At 41.3% G+C, this 22,323-nt stretch overlaps 1 protein-coding gene across 3 annotated transcripts in view; it reads right to left on the bottom strand.

Annotated features, from left to right (window-relative positions):
• Positions 1-12,852: 12,852 nt before the first annotated feature.
• The window catches only part of IDE (insulin degrading enzyme), an 81,330-nt gene continuing 71,859 nt past the window's right edge, over positions 12,853-22,323 (bottom strand). For all 3 annotated transcript variants that reach the window (XM_069461126.1, XM_069461124.1, XM_069461123.1), the window contains exons 20-25: positions 21,359-21,526; positions 19,528-19,800; positions 18,170-18,231; positions 16,149-16,221; positions 15,379-15,446; positions 12,853-14,719 (exon numbers count right to left, since the gene is read on the bottom strand). In XM_069461126.1, the coding sequence (XP_069317227.1) occupies positions 14,624-14,719; positions 15,379-15,446; positions 16,149-16,221; positions 18,170-18,231; positions 19,528-19,800; positions 21,359-21,526 (740 nt within the window). In that variant the 3' untranslated portion in view covers positions 12,853-14,623. The remainder of the gene's footprint in view (positions 14,720-15,378; positions 15,447-16,148; positions 16,222-18,169; positions 18,232-19,527; positions 19,801-21,358; positions 21,527-22,323) is intronic.

Raw genomic sequence — 22,323 nt, forward strand, 5'->3', positions numbered from 1 at the left:
ACCAAAACTCACCAAAAGAGAAATAGATAATCTTAACAGGCCTATGTCTATTTTAAAAATTGAATCATTGCACAATGATGAAATTGCCTAACAAATTTCTCAGGACGTCTCTCTGTTGTTAAGTCATGCATGATTAACAAAGTCCTTCAGCCTGAAATAATAAGATACATGACAGTAACTTGAATCCACATTAAGAAATAAAAAACATTGTGAAAGTAACTACATAGGTAAATATAAAGCACAGCATAAATGTAAAAAAGAAAATGAATCAATAACCTACCAAAAAACAAAGCATCAGGCCCAGCTGGTTGCACTGGTGAAGTCTAACAAATATTTAAGGAAGAAATAATACCACTTCTCTACAATCTCTTCCAGAAAATAGAAGCAGAGGGGATACTTCCTTCTATGAGGCCAGCATTATTCTAACACAAAAACAAAGGCATTACAAGCAAGGAAAAATACAGAACTATGTATTTCTCAAGAATATAGATACAAAAATCCTCAACAAGCTATTAGTACATGGAATCTGCTACGGTTTGAATGTTTTTGTCCCCTCCAAAATTCATGTTGAAACTTAATGCCCAATGCAACAGTATGAAGAGGTAGGGCCTTTAAGAGGTGATTAGGATAGAGGCTTCACACAACCTTCACCCTGTTCTACTTCTGTTAGTTCTTCCATATAAGGACACAGTGTTCCTTCCCTCTGGAGGCTGTAGCCACAAGATGCTAAGCAGAGAGCAGCCCTCACTAGACAACCGGACCTGCCAGTCCTTTGATCTTGGATTTCCCAGCCTCCAGAACTGTGAGAAAATAAGTTTCTGTTCTTTATAAATCACCCAGTCTCAGGTATTTTGTTATAGCAGGACACACAGACTTAAACATAATTCAACATAACATATATATAAACATTATACACCATGACCAAGAGGAATTTATCCCAGGTATGCAAGGCTGGTTTGACATTTGAAAATGCGATACTATAATCCATTACATCAAGAGGCTAACAAAGAAAAAAAATCATACGATGCTACCAATAGATGTGGAAAAAGCATTGGACAAAATCCAACACCCATTCATGATTTAAAAAAGAAACTCTCAGCAAACTAGGAGTAGGAGAAGGAAACATCCTCAACTTGGTAAAGAATATCTACAAAAACCCTATAACCAACATCATAGTTAATAATGAGAAACTACATGCATTCTGCCTAAGGTCAAGAACAAGACTGCTGCCTCACACTACTCCCATTCAACATTGTACAGGAGGTCCTAGCTAATGCAATAAGACGAGAAAAGGAAATGAAAGATATACAGATTGGAAAGGAAGAAATAATACTGTCTTTGTTCACAGATTACACAATTGTTTATGTAGAAAATCCCAAAGAATTACCCCCCCCAAAACCCTCATAAATAAAAAATGATTATAGGAAGGTTGCAGGTAGAAAGTTAATATACAAAGGTCAATTGCTTTCCTATATATTATTAATGAATAATTGGATGTTTAAAAAAATTCTGGTAAGATATACATAACATAAAATTTACCATTTTAATCATTTTTTAAGTTTACAATTCAGTGGCATTAAGTACATTCACAATGTTGGGTGACCATCCCCACTATCTGTTTCCAGAAATTTTTCATCATCCCAGACAGAGTCTCTGTGCCCATTGAATAATAACTTCCGATTCCCCCTCAGGTCTCTCTAGTTCTTTAAATGGTCTGTGAATTCACAGAAATCCTCTTCCGTGAACTGTTCCTCCACAGACCACATAATAGCAACTATCCTGAATATCTTGACCATCAAATAGCAAATTACTCTGCTTAATCAATATGGGGAAATCTCATTCTTTCTCCGTCCTTTTTCCAATTAGACTCCTTTGTTTGTTGTCTACCCTTAAGTTCAAATTAGGCCTGTCTTGATGCAAATGCCTAATTGTCTGTTGCTATTTGGTTTATTGTTTCTGTCCTGTTGTCTGTGTGTTTGGCCACAGCAGTGATCTGTGTGCCCTACGTGGTGCCGACCCTGAAGAAATCACAGGCTGTGTCAAGTATAGTGACGGGACAGCCTGGATTTTCTAGCACAGTTACGTTGAAAGTATTTACCCCATAATCAGGTGATAGGTCAAATTATGCATTTTGGCTCAGAAATGTTGTTAGGGCAGGAATGCTTGGCAGATTGTCTTGCACTTAAAATTAGGCACTTAATACATGCTTTTTTAGAAATAAAAATAAAAAAGGAACTTGAGCTTCTAAAGCCTTAGCTTTGTCTAAAGCCCACACAGCTTCCTGAGAAAGGATGATGTCTAAAGTCAACATTATAAATATCTTGTATTTATAGTGCATTTGCCAATATAGTAACTTTTCAATGATAGATCAGTTAGTAATAAATTTATCTGTGAACAACAGGAAGCCTGATCAATAGTGGCTTTTCCTTCCTCATAACAAGTTCAGAGACAGATGGTCCCTGACTAGCTTAGTAGCTGCTCAGAGTCACCATCACAGAGGGACCTGGGCTCCTCCTGCCTGTCCTCTCTGCCATCGTTAGTTACACGGGCTTTTGCCCTCTCACTTGTCATCCCATGGACAGTGGTGGCTGCCTCACCCCCAAGTTTCACGTCCCCAGGAAGAGGGTGGCAAGGGAGGGGGGACAAGGGAGAAAAGAAATTTCTTGATCTAAGGCTTTGTCATTTTATTCAGGAAGGGATGCCCTCCCTAATTTCACCTACATCTCATTAACCATCTCCATATACAAGGGGACAGAGAGATGGCGTTTGTAGCTCTTACATCTTCTATGACAGAGGTAGCCAAAAGAGATAAGAGAGGCCCAGTGTGGTGGCTCACGCCTATAATCCTAGCACTCTGGGAGGCCAAGCAGGGAGGATCGCTTGAGGTCAGGAGTTTGAGAACAGCCTGAGCAAGAGTGAGACCCCATCTCTGCTAAATATAGAAAAATTAGCCGGGCATGGTGGTGCATGCCTGTAGTCCCAGCTACTCAGGAGGCTGAGGCAGGAGGATCGCTTGAGCCCAGGAGTTGGAGGTTGCAGTGAGCTGTGATGATACCATGGCACTCTAGCCCAGGAGACAGAGTAAGACTCTGCCTCAAAAAAAAAACAAAAAAAAAAAACAAACCCAAACAAACCACGGGAGAAATGAAAGTGGAAACTGCCAATCAAGTACTTCAGACTTAAGACTAAATCTAAACCCCATTATTACATCTGCATATTTCCTAAAATCCTGTGAACAATTTATCTTAAGCTAATTTACTTGTGCTAAGATTGATTTCTATTTGCATAATTCTCAGAGTGATCTCATTTCCAAATTTTCCACTCTACAATATAGGAACATTACTCTCCTCATTTATATGTTCTGCTTTATTAAAGTGAGCTAGGAAAAGGATTGAAAATATTTCTAGATGCTAGTTCAGGTAACTGGGTGAATAAGATATTTTTTAGCCACGTGTCATTTCTTAGTTCCTGGATTTTTCTTCAGTGGTGGCAAGAATTTCTTTGGTTGGCAAGCAACAGTATCAAAGACAATTTCACCTATCTTCCCACATTTTTGTGTTGCTTGGTACATTACATAAATTGTAGTTGGTGTAAATACTAAGTCAGAGAATGGGGGTTTTGTTGGGAGCCTTTTTCACCGAGAAGTGTTTTGTCTCCATCTGGTGGACAACCTTGTCTTTGCAACAGCAGCAGTAGTTCTTACATTAGGATCGTGAGTGCTGTTTGCAAACAATCCAATACCCAGCCCCTTCCCAGACCAATTCAATCAGAAGGCCCTGGGTAGGACCCAGGGTTAGAAATTTTTTTTTTTTTTTTAAAGATCTGTAGCCAACTTTAATGTGCAATTAGGGTTAAGAACCAGTAAGTTAGAAGAAACTCTGTTAGTTATGAATACTGAACAATCATTCCTTCTATAAGGCTACCATAAAGTAAAAAGAGCAATCCATGTAGGTAAATGATATAATCTTCCAAAGGTCCTTTTACAACTTCCAGAGGGGAATCATCAAGGAGCTGCTAGGAATATAAGAAATCTAAATCTAGCCGGGTGCAGTGGCTCACACCTGCAATCCCAGAACTTTGGGAGGCCGAGGCAGGAGGATCGTCTGAGACCACACTGGGCAACATAGTGAGACATTGTCTCTAAAAACAAAAAAACAAACAAATAACAAAAAACAAATCCAAATTGCTTCCTGTGCAACTCTCCTTATGATGAGGCACAATATGCTGAACAAAGACACACACACACACACACACACACACAAACACACACAAACACACACAATCGGACTTGTCCCTGGGCAAAACTGTCAGGAAGTTTCAATCTGATTTTGATACTTTATGTGTTTACAGACAACTTTCTTACATATCTCTCATTTAATTCTCTCAAGAACCTGTTAAGGCGGGTATTCCTTCTTCCCATGAGCGCCAATACTCACCTAAGCACACAGCGCCCTGGAGCGCCGAAGCTGCTCACTCAGACCCTGCTTGTCCTCCATCTTGTCACTCAGGAGAATGTACCTTGTGGGGATCTGCTTCTTTCTCAGCTCATTGTCTTTTAAAAAGCTTCTCAAACTAATTCCCACTGATAATGGCTCAGTCTTCATCACGATACCTGCATTATTTGAATAAAATTCAGTCATTAAAATGGAAGACCAATGGCCGGGCACAGTGACTCATGCCTGTAATCCTAGCACTCTGGGAGGCCGAGGTGGGAGGACAGCTTAAGCCCAGGAGTTCTGGGCCGCTGTGTGCTATGCCTACCTGGTGTCCGCACCAAGTTCAGCACCAATATGGTGACCTCCTGGGAGTGGGGGACCACCAGGTTGCCTAACGAGGGGTGAACTGGCCCAGGTGGAAAATGGAGCAAGTCAAAACTCCTGCACTGGGTGGACGCCTTTTTCGGCCTCCACCATCTGCACCCAGATGCTCAAAATAAACAGCATTTTGCTACCCAAAACAACAACAACCAAAAAACCCCCCAAAACTCCTGCGCTGATCAAAACAATGGGCTCCTATAAATTTTTTAACAGGCTTTCAGAGACAAACAAAGCTGGACATTAAAACAAGTGGCAAAAACATCTTATTCAGTAACTACTGACAGCAGTGGAAAGAGCTGAGCTCTATTCTGACTCACACAGAGTTGACTGGGTGTTTTAGAGGGAGAAGGAGGGGGTAGGAAGGGGTGCAAGTGGGGACTCCAGGGGAACAGTCCAGAGGGTTGGGCAGTGCAGATGTGACTGAGCCAGCTGCCTTTGCAAGCTGGCAATTGTGGCAGTGAGGACTCTATTCTCGCAGAGACTGGGCTGGAGAAGCCCAGTCATTCCTGATGATTCCATTTCAAAGGAATGGCTTTCAGGTCCTTGAGAAAGACACTCCTGGGTTATAGGAGATACACACATCTCAAAGGGACAGACACAGAATTCACAACTGTAAGTTGTTTTTGGTAAATACTCTAGGAAAGGGAGGTGGGACTACCATCAGGCGTTGGCTAGAACAAACTGCAAATTCTTTTGACAGCCCTGAGCCTTTCCAGATAGGATCTCAAAAGAGGGCTGGGTTGTCCCAGGGATGCAGCCTTAGGCTTCTAGAAGCCACCTTAATGTCTGGTCAAGTCTCCTAGTGCAGGGGTTCAAACAGAGTGTTCATGCTGAGAGTTTTTACAGTCTTCAAGGCTCATTTTGTTATTGTACGTAGTTTTATGTTTTTGGTACACATGGAAGTTATAACCAGAGAAAAAAAGAACCCAACGATCCTACTTTTAGCTACAGCCAGAAAGAAATCATTTTTACAGTGTGTACTATTAATTAGACTAGGCTGTATGTTAGCTCAGTAGGTTCAGAAAGCCAAAATGAAAAGATCCCGTTTATGGAAGCTTATCCCACTTGGCTATGAAACAGATCTAAGGAAAACCTAAATTTCCTTAATGAGTTTCATGTTTTGGGAAACTAGAGACTTTATTGTGTTTGAAACTGAGACAGAGTTCAGATATTAGTTCAAAGGTGCTCGTTACCTATAATAAATGAAGGGCTTTGAAGCATTAATTTAGCCATCCACAAAATTTTAAAGCCAGATGTGGTGGCTCATGCCTATAGTCCCAGCTTTTTGGGGGAGGCCAAGGCAGGAGAATCACTTGAGGCCAGGAGTTTGAGACCAGTCTGAGCAACGTAGCAAGACTCCCATCTCTTAAAAAAAAAAACAAAAAATTAGCCAGGAGTGGTAGCGTGTGCCTGTAATCCCAGCTACTTGAGAGACTGAGGTAGGAGGATCACTTGAGCCCAGTAGTTTGAGTTTGAGGTGAGCTATAATTGGGCCACTACACTCCAGCCTGGGCAACAGAGTGAGACTCTGTCTCTAAAAAAAAAAAAAAAATTCACTTTAATGACCAATCTGGTCACTCTTTGGGATTTGGCCAAAGCAGATATATTGCGGCCTCTATGCTTTATAAAATATACGGAGAGGAAGGAAAATGCCCATCTTGATTAAACTACAATCATTGCAATTACAGCTGCAGTGCTGGTTGGAAACAGATACCAAGTGATAGCTAAAAGGGCTTCTATCTTTCTTCAAAGCAGTTATGGGAAGATGATTAGGGAGGCCTGGCGGTTGGGAGGTGAAGTGCAACTTTGTTGGTAGATTAGGGTAACCAAGACACTTCATTCCTTTTCCCTCCTTCTGGCTGCTATTAAAGGAGACTCGGGTCGGAGAGAGCATTCAGTATATTGAACTGTGACTTTACAAAAACTGGTATAAAAGGAACAAGTGATGAGCAAACATTCCTATATGGGGAGGAAAAGAACATCCTTATCTTTGAATACACAGCAACACAGGGAAGAATCTGAACAAACGTTGCTATGTGTCCTGTAGTGCATTACCATTAGATCATATTTTTAATCCAATCATACTTCTCCACGACACTTCATCAAATCTAGCGTTAAAAAAAAAAAACCACATGGATTTACCTGTTTCTTTGGGTCTTCATTTCCTTATGAAGTCTCCAGTGTGATATAAAACTTAAAATAAATCTATATGCTTTTCTCTTGTTAGTTTTTTGTTATAGAGGCATCTGATGAAAACGTTTTTTCTCTGTAATCACACTCAATGTGTAACTTCTGACATCGGACGTATGTGGGGTTTTCCACACATACCGAGTGATTCTCCAGTGGATGCCAACTAGGTGTCCCATAATTCAATTCTGACACTTTCTACCTAGAGTTTAGACTCAGATCCCACAAATTAAGGGCTTAGTTTCACAAGACTGCCCTCCACTTGAGATGCCAATGGTAAAGTAGTACACTGTCATCTATACTTCTGACTGGCTGTAAATCCGGGTTCCCACTATGCCCTCCTTGGGTTCCATGAACTTGCTAGAATGGCTCACAGAGCTCAGGGAAACACATACTTATTACTGGTTTATTATAAAGGATGTTACAAAGGACACAGATGAACAGCCAGATGAAACACATAGGGCAAGATATGGGGGCAGGAAGGGATGTGGGGCTTCCATGCCTTCTTTGGGTACACCATCCTCCCGGCACCTCCACATGCTTAGCAAACCGGAACTCTCTTAGCCCTCGTTTGGGTTTTTATGGAGGTGTCATTACGTGGGCATTGTTGATTACATCACTGGCCACTGGTCATCCACTCAACCTTCAGTTCGTCTCCCCTTGTAGGCTGAAAATGCCAACCCCTTAATCACATGGCTGGTTCCCCCGGCAACCAGCCCCCACCTTGAGGTTATTCAAGAGCCCACCAAGGGTGGTACCTCATTAGTGCAAAAGATGCTCCTATCACCCAGAAATTCCAAGGGATTTCGGAGCTCTGTGTCTGATGTTCCTATCACTCAGAAAATTACAAAGGTCTTAGGAGCTCTGTGTCAGGAACCAGATTAAAGACCAAATATTAGAACAGATTTTCCTAGAGCCCCAATCTACAAGGGTTTTAGGAGCTCTGTGTCTGGCACTGGGGTCAGAGACCAAATGTATATTTCTTTTTTTTTTTTTTTTGAGACAGAGTCTCACTCTGTTGCCCAGGCTAGAGTGAGTGCCGTGGCATCAGCCTAGCTCACAGCAACCTCAGACTCCTGAGCTCAAGCGATCCTCCTGTCTCAGCCTCCCGAGTAGCTGGGACTACAGGCATGCACCACCATGCCCGGCTAATATTTTCTATATATATTTTTAGCTGTCCATATAATTTCTTTCTATTTTTAGTAGAGATGGGGTCTCGCTCTTGCTCAGGCTGGTCTCGAACTCCTGAGCTCAAACGATCCGCCCACCTCGGCCTCCCAGAGTGCTAGGATTACAGGCGTGAGCCACCACGCCCAGCCCCAAATGTATATTTCTTATTGTATCACAATATCACAGGGCCTCAGCTATAAACCCAGGATGGGTGAGAAAAAAGCATTTTTCCTCCCCTAACCCATCTTCCAATCCATTTAAATATGATGCAAATATTAAGTCTTTTAAAATTCTCTCAGCGATGTTTTGAAGTTTTCAGTGTACAAGTTTTACATGTTTTTAAAACGTTACTCCTAAATACTCCACCTTTTGATGCTATTGAAAATATTTTAATTTTGTTGCTAGTATGTACACACACAACTGATTTGTTAATGTTGCCTTGTCTCCTGCAAACTTGTTAATTCGGTTACTATGATAGTAGTAGCATTTTTGTAGAGTTTAGGACTTTCTACGTATGTGATGTCATCCGTGAATAGTGTTTTACTTCATCCTTTCCAATCTTTATGACTTACTGTACTAGGACCTCAAATACAAGTCAGAATAGAAGTGGTGTCTTGGTGCAGATCTAAGGGGTAAGTGTTCAATATCTTATCATTAAATGTTACCAGTAGGTATTTCATAAATTCCCTTCATTAGGTTGAGAAAGTTTCCTTCTATTCCTTGTTTGCTTTTATTATGAACTTTGTAAGATGCTTTTTTTTTTTTTTTGAGTCAGGGTCTCTCTCTCTGTCGCCCGGGCTGGAGTGCAGTGGCACCATCATAGCTCACTGCAACCTCAAACTCCTGGGCTCAAGTGATGCTCCTCCCTCGGCCTCCCGAGTATCTGGGACTACAGGTGTGCACCCCTACGTCCGGCTAATTTTTTCTAAATTTGTAGTACAGGCAGGGTCTCACTCTATGTTATTTTCTTTTGACAGCCTTTTGAACAAAAGGGTCTCACTCTTGCTCAGGCTTTTCTGCAACTCCTGGCCTCAAGTGATCCTCCCTTCTCGGCCTCCCGGAGTGAGGATTACAGGCGTGAGCCACCGCATCCATCCTGTAAAATGCTGTTATCTATTCAAATAATCATATGGTGTTTTCTCCTTAATTCTGTTACCATTGATTTTCTTTTTTTTTTTTTGAGACAGAGTCTCACTCTGTTGCCCAGGCTAGAGTGAGTGCCGTGGCGTCAGCCTAGCTCACAGCAACCTCAAACTCCTGAGCTCAAGCGATTCTCTTGTCTCAGCCTCCCAAGTAGCTGGGACTACAGGCATGCACCACCATGCCCGGCTAATTTTTTCTATATATATTTTTAGCTGTCCATATAATTTCTTTCTATTTTTAGTAGAGATGGGGTCTCGCTCTTGCTCAGGCTGGTCTCGAACTCCTGAGCTCAAACGATCCGCCCACCTCGGCCTCCCAGAGTGCTAGGATTACAGGCGAGAGCCACCTCGCCCGGCCTGATTTTCAATTATACCAACCTTGCACCCCTGGTAAAACCCCACTTAGTCATCATGCAAGGTTGGTATAATATTTGGAAACCAATTGTATAAAAAGTTCCTTTTATACATTGCCGGATTCAAATTGCTAATATTTTGTTAAGGACTTTTGGAACTCTATTTTTAAGGGTAATTAGCTTGGAGCTTTCTTTTCCTGAGATAACTTTGATTTCGGTATCAGGGTAATGCTGGAGTCATAAAGTGAGTTGGGAAGGCTCCCTCCTCTAATTTTTTACTGTGTGTCTCCCTCCCCCCTCCTTTATTTTCTAAAATGTTATGTAAGACTGGTATTTCTTCCTTAAATGTTTGATAGAATTCACCAGTGAAACCATCTGGGCCTAGAATTTTCTTTGTGGGAAAGGTTTTAATTGTGAATTCAATTTCTTTAATAGATTAGGGAATATACAAATCCTGTTATTTCTTTTCATATCTGGTTTTGGTAATTTGTGTCTTTCAAGGAACATATCCATCTAAGTTGTCATATTTGCTGGTATATGGTTATCTATGACAAAGGGGACAAAGGTCAGACCTCCCTATGGGTGAGGCCAAATTCCTTCCTACACACTGACCTTGTTACTAGAAGATACTTGATGCAGTATTTAGGGTTAAGGAGTCATGACATATACAACTTACTCTCAAATGATTTGGTCCTCTCCAAGAATTATATCTATACACACACATATATCTGTATATACATGACAGAGATGTGAAACAAAATTGGTGAATACAGGGTGAAGGGCATAGGGGAACTCACTGTACTATTTTAATAACTTTTCTTAGATTTAAAATTTTTCAAAATATAAAGTTAAATATATTCATATTCTATAACCCAGCAATTTAAATAATCAGAAAACCACACATATACTCTGCACAAGGAAGTTTATCACACATCAAAGCTTGAAAACACCTTAAAAATCTCACAAAGAGGACTCAGTAAACAAACTACAATATGATACCAAAGAACCGACGACGACAAAAAACACGCTTGTTTAAAGGGTATCCATGTGGAAGACGCTCAGTACTGACTATTTAGGAGAAAAGTTACAACATTGAAAATACGACCCCTTTCTACATGCACAGGAAAAAGACGGCAAAGAAACAACATGCGAACAGCAGCTGTCTCTGAGTGGTGGAGTCACAGGGGAACTTGACTCTTCTTCATACTCCTCTTCCGAATTTCTTGAAGGATCCCAGATACTTTCTATCATCCCAGGGCAACAGGAAGGAGAGCCCACAGCAGGCCAGGAGGTGTGGGTCTAGATTAACCCCACAAAGGAGGGAGATCCTGCAGGTAGTGGTGAAAATTGGCCTCAAAGTAGCCTCGCAGAGTGGAAATAACAGCGGATGGCAGGAAAGGAGGAGGACTCTGAGATCCGGTCTCACACTCTCCAAAACAGGCAAAGGTTGAGAGAACAAGATGGTACATGTGAAAAAGGCAAAGTTACATAGAAATGAAAAGTGACTGCCTTTCTACTTGTTTCACCAGTACGTTAATGGACTTGGAAGCTCTTATTATGGGCAATCCACATGGAGCAATGAGATCTAGAGTCTAAACATCTTAGTGGAGGTTTGAATCTGTGCTTCCTGCATGATCCTGGGCCAACTGTTTAGCTTTTCTGGCCCTATTTCTACCCCTAAAAAATCTGGGATAACAATGAAAATTTTGATTACTGTTCTCCAATGTCAAAAGATTGTTGTGGAGGATCATGAAATGATGTCTGTGACGGTGTTCTCTAATCTACAAAGTGCTTTGTAATGTTAGTTGTTAGTCTGGAGTATGAGCTGTCCAGAAAAATCCAGCAATTCAGTACTACCAATGCCACAAGAAAGCATGGAGCGTACAATGTTTGAGTTGACAAGGACAATGAACTTCATCCAACAGACAGCAGAGAAGACCAGGGATCCAGGAGTCAGCTGGTCAGAGGTCCTGCCAGGGAAGGACTGAAAGGGCAGGAGTCACCCTTACAAAAGGGAGGTAAGGATGTGAGAATCCTTGGTTTCCATCACAAGCACTCCCAGAAGCTGTATTAGAGAATATAATAAAGGAACTAAATAAAGACTGCTGCAAGCCATAAAAGCTGGGGTTGCTCTTGGCCTCTGGACAGGGCTGCTGCATCATCCCTGAGCGCAGTGCTGTGTGGGCTGGAACACTGTCCTAGGCTGGAAACTGAGGAACAAGCAGATTTCCTCTTGAAATGCCTGTCTGCACCAGCTGGCCACTACGTGAGTAGAAGGGGTGTATTTGACAGGGGGTCAAAAGACAGAGATTAGATAAAATAAAATAAGAAAAAAAAAAAAAGATATGTGCCTAATCTGTAGCTGGAGATGTGGCAAGAAGATGTAAAGACTAACTGTAGAGGACAGAAATATTTTTTCTATCCTTTTTATTTTCCTCCCTGGAAGGCCAGAGACAAATCTTTCTGGGTTTAGGATCAGTGGCAATACTCACAGTAAGTAGTTCAGTCTCAAATACCGAGGTTACTGTTTTACAAAAGTGATCTATTCTTAAGAGTGTGAAATTGAGCCATTTATTTGACAAAAATCACTCTTACCCAGATACACTCCAGAAAATGTATTAGAATTCACTGCTTTCTGCATTAGGAACAATGAAAGCAAGGAACTTTATCAAATTGGGACACTGAGAGGTAGGCTGAGGATTGGCCACTGGACTATTTCATAAAACCATAAAAATAACACAAATGCAAACTCCAGAGGTTAAGTTCAGGCGATTTATTGTAAACAGGATAACCCTAGCGGTCCACCATACTGGCTGTGTCACATGCTCCCTCTTTCACATCAACTAGTCAAAAGGAAGAGTTTTTTAAAAAGTCCCAGGTAACTAATAACTTTGTTTCACAAATCTCATTTACGAAGCATGGAGTAAATAGCAGTATCTGGGGTGGTCTGTTATTGCTCATGGACTGCAGCGTGGACCCATCTACGTGAATCCATTAGTAGGCCTGAGTGATGCAACAGGAGCTCTAGATCCAATTCGGAAACTGGAAAATGCTGAAGCACACTGAACAACAATCGCAGGTTCCTGAAGACTACGTGAGATTGCTTTCAGATCGTGTGCCTTTCTTATAAAAATGACACTCCCAAATTTCACCCATTTTTAAAAAAGAGCTAAAAGTTATTTATCCACAGAAAAGGTAGGTAGATTTCTGTTTACTCTTACAGTGGTGGATTTAAACACTCAGGACTAATTTTAGATCTGTCTTGTATGTATTGGTAGTTCGATGAAAAGCTGCATAGTCTACAAATGCATAAAACCAGAAGGTAGTGACGACTTCACACACCTTCTGATGGACAGAGACCGGCTTCCTACAAGGAGGCTCTCTGAAGGTACAGATAAAAAGACAGTTACAGCACCACATTGATCTGACAGTAGAAACGGAGCCCCACTTGTGAAAGCAGCTCCTGTAGTTGTGACTGTATCATTCTTGCCCCAAATCGAGATTTGGAAAACGGCAAATGTGAAAACTTAAGATGTCAAAAGACATGACTTGAAAGAAAGCAGTCCTGGAAAATCAATTCATAAGGTGAGGCAAAATGTCGTTTGAAAATGCCATTCTTTACTTTGCCTGAGTTAGCGGACAACAGGGCCCCTTACTGTTACTAGTGCCTGTATGTGGAAATATATTCACCGTTTCTCTTGAAGCAAATTTTAATAACAGTAAATATTTTTAAACAGATGTTAAATCTACAATAATAATTTCACCTAAAATAGTATCTCAGGAAAAAAATACTTTTAATTTAAAAGTCCACTCCAGTCATCATCTGTGTTTGTTTGTTTATATTTATATATTCAAAAAATAAATTAACACTTAAGGCAAGATTAGACTGGTAGCAACAAGAGATTTTAGAGTCTTATGGAGACTTGCCATTTAAGAATGCAAGGCTTTATTTTTTGTATCTCCAAAAAGGTGGCTTTGTATTTGCTGCCTTTTAAATTCATAACAGGGCAAAATATTTTGGTTCACATACTGACTGCAATTTCACCACAGCAAAAAGTTATAGGTGGTTCCAAAGCTGATGTTGGAAAAGCATGTCACACACTCAGTAGGATCTGAAGTTGACCCTATTTGTACTTGTTAAATAAATACAGCAACATGTTGATGAGAAAAAGTAAAATTGACGGAACGCTGCAAACCAACTATGAACAAGAATGTCAATATGATTCAGTCAGAAAGAAAGAAACCACAGTAATCCTGAGAAATTCAGTTTAGGACAAAATGGATGTAAGGTAAATCTGTATTTCTAGCACTGTAAATAAGTAGGCTGTTCTAGGGTTTTCTAGCATTTTACTAGTTGGAATAAAAAATATGTTCAAATTTTATAAAAAGATTAAAACCATGCCTTATATAATCAGCAATTTCACAAACAAAATCACACTGTTTTGTTTACCACCTGCTGAATGTGATGTCCTCCACTGATGTACGTGAAACCATCAGGTAGAAAGCCAATTTGAGGATCAACTGTAAAAAGGCATTACCTTTCTAAATGTTTTGAAGCCTTCTATGTCAACCTAGGAGGCTTTTTAGAAAAAAACTAACTTTTATTTTCTTTAAACAAGTGACTATTTTACAGAATAGGGAAGGAATATTCTATAGGAATATCATTCATCATTTTAAGCATTGTTATATAAGGGAAATTTCTCTTAGGAATGAAAAGAAAACTTTTAAAATATTTAAGAGGCATGTATTTTAAAAATATTCTACATCTATAAGATTTTGTAATTTAATTACTTTGGACTTTCAGTATTTCTACATAATGACATTTGACAACTTCTTTTTTTTTCTGTTTGTCTAATAGTGAACTAGAAGCTATTAAAGTGGCCAAGATTGTTTTCCTAGGCCCTGGAAGACTCAAGAATGCATCCACTCGCACTTTCCCAGCTGGGGGTAATCTTCAGAGTTTTGCAGCCATGAAGTTAATATGTGGTTTCACAAGAGGAAACAGTGGCAGACCACGCTTGAATTCGGTCATGTTCTGTATCACTTCAGGCTGCAAAGAAAAAAGTTTCCTTTTAGTGTATTTAACCTAAAAATAAGACTGAAGCAGGACATCAACTTTTTTTCTGGGGGTGGGGTATACATATTAGTTTCTACCCCATGTCTTGTGATCTTCTGACCTTTCTTCTGGAGCAGTAGAGCCACAGGGTCCCGGATTGGTCTATGCAAACCTATGGTGAGCGTTGCCAGTGGGACTCTGGGCCAGAAGGAAGACTCTTGGCTTTCCCCTGGGCAAACAAGGGCTTCAGCAGGGGCTCAGCACCAAGGCTTCAGCAGAGTAGCAAAGGGGGGTAGGCCCACCCAGCAAGGGCCTGGTTACACTGCCAGTTTCCTCCTGCAAGGAAATGCTAGTCTTTCTAGATGGTTAAAATATGTAGGCAGGCAACGAGGGAGGGGCTGAGAGGTCTCACTCTAATATTCAACAGAAGTGGCTAGACATGACTCATTGGAGAATAACACAGCTATTCAAACAAGAGACAAAGGCAGACAAGGGCAGAGGCTGAGTGACCAGGTGTTCAAGGGGGAACTAAGTAGAAGCTCAAACACCTGGTGACCTAAAACCTGTAGGTCTTCTGTATCCCGATGAACGGGCTCCTTCTAAACAGGAAGTCCTCTGACAGTGCAATCTAACATAACAGTTACATTTCTTACTTGCGGCAAGGCTGGTGCTTGTGTCAAATTTATATCATTTTGACACGGGAACTCTCCAACAACAGGACCTATAAGAAAATGAAAGGTTTAATGTTTTGCACTTACTGATACTAGCACACAAGAACTCTCAAAAAAAAATCTAAACCAGACTCAGTTCATTAAAAAACTGTACCAAGCCCAGTTCATGTACTTCTCAGATCCTCTTGGGCTGCCTACTCCCCAAGGCCTTGGGCACGTGTCCTGCCTTCTATCAGGAGTGTTCCCAATGGTGGCTCATGATGTTATTAAGGTCACAGAGCCTTCACTGCAGCAGTTTTAGTGGTCAGGTTTGATCCGACTGGATCTTGAGTCTCTGGCCACCCAGAAGGACCCAGTAAAACCACCCAGCAGGCCAGGGGACTTAATGGTCACAGAGCAAACCTTGGCCGATAAAGCCAGGAGACAGGAAGAACTGGGAAAATAAACTGATTACTTGTCCTCCCCACAATGCAGTGGTTCCACACAGCTTCTACGGAGACACCCCTCTAGCAACCCGCTAGGTTCTCCCGTCAAGCTGTGGCTAGCTGGGCACTGTATCGCCTGGCATCGGCTCTCGCCTTCACTGCCACATTTCCCTTTCCCCCTTATCTTTGCTTCAATAGAGCATCTCCAGTTCCCTTTCTCCAACCCCTTTATTTTCTGGTGTTTGATAAGGCATGACAAGGAAGAGCCATCAGGTGGCTCAACATGAGCCTAAAAATAGACGTTAAAAAGTCATATTCAATACTTACAAGAATCCATTTCCCTGGCAAGAACATGGACGGACACCTTATGTCTCCTAGGGGCATCTACTGCCAACATTTCCTAGGCAGAAAGAAGAGCAAGGTCACCCTTTTGCCCCAACTAAAGAACTTAAAATGAGGTGTTCTCTGATGACTATGAAGAATCAGCTGTCACCCAGCCAGATACAGAAGAGATGCTTCCCTTTCACTTATGTTATTTTATTTAAATGCTACAAAGATTTGGCCAGGTAGGAAAGAATTTTTCTTAACCCTGTTTTACAGAAGAGAAAAACTGAGCCCAAGGAGGTTAAGTGACCTGATCAAACTCCTACCACTAATAAGCACCTAAGCTGGTATTAAAAACCAGGCCTAGTACTCACTGGGATGTGATGTGCAGGGCTGCACCTAGTGATCTTTAGTGTCTACAGAGACAATGGCCTGAGCTTAGGCAGGGGACAACCACAACACTTGCTCCTCTAAGAACCTCCTCAGATTCTGCAATGGGTACTACTTGTAAACTGCGGTTCCCCATCTACCAAAAGAGAAAGGAATCTAACATTTACTGAGTCCTGCCTTGTATTCAGGGACTCTCCTACGCTAGCTCAACTAATTCTCTGAAAGCTAAGCACCATGATGATGTCTATTTTCGAGACATAGACTCTAAGACGCAGAGAGACAATGGCTTGTGTGAGTCGCACAGCTTGTTAATGACGGTGTTGGAAGCTAGGTCTGCTTGCTCTTCCCATTCCACACGCTGCTCTGCGGGGTTCCCCTTACTGCCACGAATGCCAGCAGTGCTCGGTTGGCAGGTAGATCTTGTGGGAAAGTGTCTCTTGACCTTACTCCTAATATGGGACCGTTACTGTCTTTTCTAAAGGAGTACAAACTGTGAGGACATTTCCTCTGATGCCTTAGCCAGAAGTAATGTTTCATATCCTCGGAGGGGAGAGATCATCAGCTGAAGCAAATGCACTGCAGTTATTACAAGCCTGGTCCTGTGTGACTGCAAAGGAAGCCATTGGTGTTGCACAGCAAACCTGACCACGGTCTCCTCTGCTCCCCGCCCGCTGGCAGGACAGCCCAGGCTCTCCCACAGGCCTGCCCTGACCTCTCTAGCCTCTTCCAGGAGCTCAGTCCAGTATCATGTAGGACCTCATCTGAGAACTTCTTTCTTACTGGAATAAAGTTTGCTTCCAAAGATCTACTCTTGTTTTTTTTTTTTTTTTTTTGAGACAGAGTCTTGCTCTGTCACTGGGCTAGAGTGCCGTGGCGTCAGCTTAGCTCATAGCAACCTCGAGTTCCCTTTCTCCAACGCTTTCCTTTTCTGGTGTTCTGTAAGGTATGTAGCTATGACAAGGAACAGCCATAGGAGTTTGAGGTTGCTGCGAGCAAGGCTGATGCCACGGCACTCTAGCCCAGTGACAGAGCAAGACTCTATTTCAAAAAAAAAAAAAAAAAACAAAAAACTGAGACACGGTGCTGGGATTACAGGTGTGAGCATCACGCCCAGTCTTTTCTCTTGATAAACTTTCTCAGTGAGCACAAGCATTCAAAACTCATAAGATCTCTGAACATTATTCAAAGGTGTGTAATTATTTATTTAAAAAAGCAGGCACAGTGGCACCTAAATGAGTAGAGACAATTTATAGTTGTCAGAGATTGGAAAATAATCTGATTTTTGAGCTCTTTTGTTTTCTTTGCTCTTCCTCCCCACCAAAGCTCAGCAACGTTCTTTGAGGGCAGGGTGGGGAACAGAGAGAAGAAACAAAAGGGCAGCCTACAGAGGTGGATTTGGAAGCCAAGAAGGGCTGTCACAGTCCTTGGTCTCATGGGAGAGGAAAACAATAGTGTGTTCAATAAGAACTGTCCATATTTCTTCTAATAGTAATAGGTGTTTCTGTCAAAAATACTTCAATCAACAAATGTACCTTCATAAATCCAGCCTGATTAGGTTCAAGGCATCAACATACAACATAGCACATAAAATATTTCCTTATTGGTCAATATTTAAACGTAGGAATCCAACTTACCTTGTAGAATTTGATGATATCTTCCTTGGTAAGTGTCTTTAAATATGCAACTTCTATATTATCTGAAAAAGTAGTCAAACAATAATTTACAAATTTTTCCGTATTAGTAGCTCAGAATACTACACTAAATGACAATACACATCACTCTAAGACTCTTAAGTATCCATATTTTTAAGTGACTATCTGCTCCTACAAGTAGGAAGGAAATAGATTTCAAGTAAGTAAGTGGATATAGTGCAATGGGTAAGAGCCTTGGCTCAGGAGATAGGCCTGGGTTCATATCCTGGCTCTCTGCTTATGAGCTATTGAGAGGGTCTTGGGCTAGTCACTTCAACTTTTCTGAACCTCAGTTTCCTTATCTGGAAGTTGGAAGATAATAACTACTTAATGGGGCTGCAGCGAGAATTAAGAAAATGATATATGATGATGACGTGATGCTAGGCACAAGGTAAATGCTCAATAAATGCTGGATACTATTATCATTAATAGTGAATCCACCTGCTAGGAAAATTATAGGTAAGAAAACTGAGGTCCAAAAAGGTTACTTGATCAAGATCTTCAACTTGTTGGTATCAGAATGAGAACACAACCCAAGTCCTCAAACTTCCAGTACGGCTTAGTACATTAGTTGATAATCTCTGCTCTAAAAGAAAGGTGAAAGGAAACTCGTAAGGCAGGAGATTCAGGAAGCACAGTGCTCCCAAATCTGAAAGCAGTGACAAATCTTTGAAGATCCCTAAAGACAAATGTATGAATTCCTGTGCTTTTAGGGCAGCATTTGTCTCCAGGAGTTCAATTTGCAAATTTTTCACTTTTTCAGTGTTACGGAAAATAGATACTTATATATCTCTGTTCAGAATCTCAGGCGTATAATGATGAAACAAAAAAAGTGAAACTGGAAATTGTTATATTAAATAATGATTTTTTTTTTTTTTTTTTTTTTGAGACAGGGTCACACTCTGTCATCCAGGCTAGAATGCAGTGGTGTTATCATAGCTCACTGCAACCTCAAACTCCTGGGCTTAAGTGATCCTCCTGCCCTTAGCCTCCCGAGTAGCTGGGACTACAGGTGCACGCCATCACGCCTGGCTAATTTTTCTATTTTTTGTAGAGACAGAGCTTCACTTCTGCTCAGGCTGGTCTTAAACTCCTTGGCCTCCCAAAGTGCTAGGATTACAGGCGTGAGCCACCATGCCTTATAATGGTTCTTTAGGAGTGCCAACCACCCCTGCCTCCCACACCCCAAATCAGTAATGGAACATCACCTACAAAATGAGTACCATTTTGTAGAATGACTTCAATGTCCTCAAATGTTACACTCAAATGCCATTAATGTTGGGGCTCTAATTTTACCTTACCTCTGTCAAAATTGTATTGCTGAGAGATGATTTCACCCCAATATTTAGCACACTCAGCGGATAGTTTCTTTGGTTTGTCTAGTCGACGAATTGCTAATGCTTGAATGTGTTTCTGGAAGGCTTCTTCTGTCATGTCCTCTATGGACTTTTCCATGGTAATTAAGAAAGCTTCCACTCTGCTTTCTAGGTAGTGAGGTGGCTTTTCTGACTGGATGATGAATCGCAAGCCCTGTATGCCATTGGCTCGACGTGGCCCGCTGAAGACAATATAGCCTGAAACACAAACACCAGCCAGTTAGGACTTTGGCATTTGAGACTTGGGTCACTTTTTTTTTTTTTTTTTTTTTTTTGAGACAGAGTCTCACTCTGTTGCCCAGGCTAGAGTGAGTGCCGTGGCGTCAGCCTAGCTCACAGCAACCTCAAACTCCTGGGCTCAAGCGATCCTCCTGTCTCAGCCTCCCGAGTAGCTGGGACTACAGGCATGCACCACCATGCCCGGCTAATTTTTTCTATATATATTTTTAGCTGTCCATATAATTTCTTTCTATTTTTAGTAGAGATGGGGTCTCGCTCTTGCTCAGGCTGGTCTCGAACTCCTGAGCTCAAACGATCCGCCCACCTCGGCCTCCCAGAGTGCTAGGATTACAGGCGTGAGCCACCGCGCCCGGCCTTGGGTCACTTTTAATCCTTTAAAAACTGTCCTGTCACAGCAAATAAAATCTACTTTAAGCTTTAGATTATTCACTGCCGGAGAAATATATATGAGCAGTTAAGATAATCTCAGCTTCTAAGGACAAAGTAGAAGAGTTTTCTGAAGAATAGTTACAAAGTTGGAGATGACTTTCTCTTCTAAGGAAAAAAAAAACCCTATTCTTCATTGAAACTCACAACCTGTAACTCCTCACTCTCCACTAGTCAATACCCTTCAATCTATGCTGAAGTTGCTCACATTCCCACAAAATGCTAGCCTCATTTTCATCCCCTAACCACTGTCCTGGCTCTGTTTCCTTTAATATCCATCTTCCTTACATGAACTTGGATCTATTTCTTGTTAGATAATCCATTCCTGGATCATCTGATGGATTATCTAGTCAGACTGCAACTCTCTAGAGATCAAGCTAACTAAAGGTCATACTTTCATTGTCATCTCATGAGCCCATGCATGACCTCCCTTCAACACCTTTTCTAAGCCAAGCTCTTGGCATGCCTCCTCATCCATTTTCAATGTCCAGCACCTAGCATGGTGGTTATTTAAAAATGATAGGTACTTGGAGAGACTCACTGAAATCCTTTGTAGTTGATTTTTCCCTATCATTACTGGGGTTTCTTTGAACTTCTTTCCTCATTGATCAAACCTGCCAGGATCTTCAGGACTTTTAAACAGTGCCCAAAACTCTGCAAATACTTAACAGAGTACTTTCTGCATATCCCAGGCTTGGGACATAAAGATGAATACGAGATAATCCCTGCCCTCAGAGAACTCAAAGTCTGATGAATCTAAGCTCCTCTGGATGGCCTGCTTCCCACTTTGCTACCTGTGAGGCTGCCCTTAGCATCCTCTCCCCACTACCTAAAATGTCCTCTTTATTGATGATATGTATATAATATAAATACGTGTCATCTCATTAAGAACTGCATTAAGGTCCATAAGATATTAATTGCTTATCTCTTAGAAGTGGATTCTCTGTAAACAAGGTTTTCACAAGTCTCCCTGAATAGAGCATGCCCGGTACACAGTGCCAGGTGCTTCTACCTATGGAAAATGTTCTCTGAGAACAACTGTCATTCACCAAGGTCTATGGTGTCCCACCACCCCCCACTTCCCTCTCACCCAACTGCTCCTTGGTGCGTAGGGTGTTGAAGCAAGGCTCAGAGATAATCTGACAGAAGAGTTCCAGAAACATATTCTCTGAGGTGCTCTGCATGTCTGTTTGGTAGTATATCTCGATGCCACAGTTATTGTGAACTTCATTCCTCCGCTGATAAACAAACCATCCTCCTAGGAAGTTTCAAAAAGAAAGCAATAAATTCAAAAACTTATTTGGGATTTAATGCTATGTTTACTCACTTTTATAGATGATAATTTTAGACATCAACAGTAAAGGAAGGCAGAGAAGCCTAGAGTTGTATTTCATCTATTTCACTTTTCTGACCAGGTCCAAGTCTGACCAGCAGTCAAACTTTCTGATCATAAACTGGCAGTACTAAGTCCCCTCTTTTAACAGGAGGGAAGAAAATATTGGCTGTGGTAAGTCTTCCTGCCCTGTCCCATACACTTCCAGCCTTTTCATACATACTCCAAATGTCTCCTTCTTCACAATGCCTGAAACTTTTCTTTGTAAAATGTAATGCATTCCCATGGAGAGTTAAGTGAAGGAAAGTATTCACATCTGATCGATATTGAACAATATTGACAACAATGTTTAATGAATTTTTATATATAAAAATCATTGTTAATGTACAAATAACCCAACACTGCAAATCCCAATATATAAATTAAATAAAATCAATTCTTTATGTTAATCTCTTATTAAAAAATGTACTCTTTGGGAGATCAAGGATGGAGGACTGTTTGAGGCCAGGAGTTTGAGACCAGCCTGGGCAACATATCAAGACCTTATCTCTACAAAAACTTTTTAAAAATTAGCCTGGCATTGTGGCCCCCTACTTGGGAGGCTGAGGCAGGAGGATTGCTTAAGCCCAGGAGTCTGGGGTTATAGTGAGCTATGAACACACCACTGCACTCCAGTTTGGGCAACAGAGCAAGACTGTGTTTTTTAAAAAAATAAAAAACAA

The sequence above is a fragment of the Eulemur rufifrons genome, chromosome 28 (assembly GCF_041146395.1).
Source record: "Eulemur rufifrons isolate Redbay chromosome 28, OSU_ERuf_1, whole genome shotgun sequence".
Taxonomy (NCBI): Eukaryota; Metazoa; Chordata; class Mammalia; order Primates; family Lemuridae; genus Eulemur; species Eulemur rufifrons.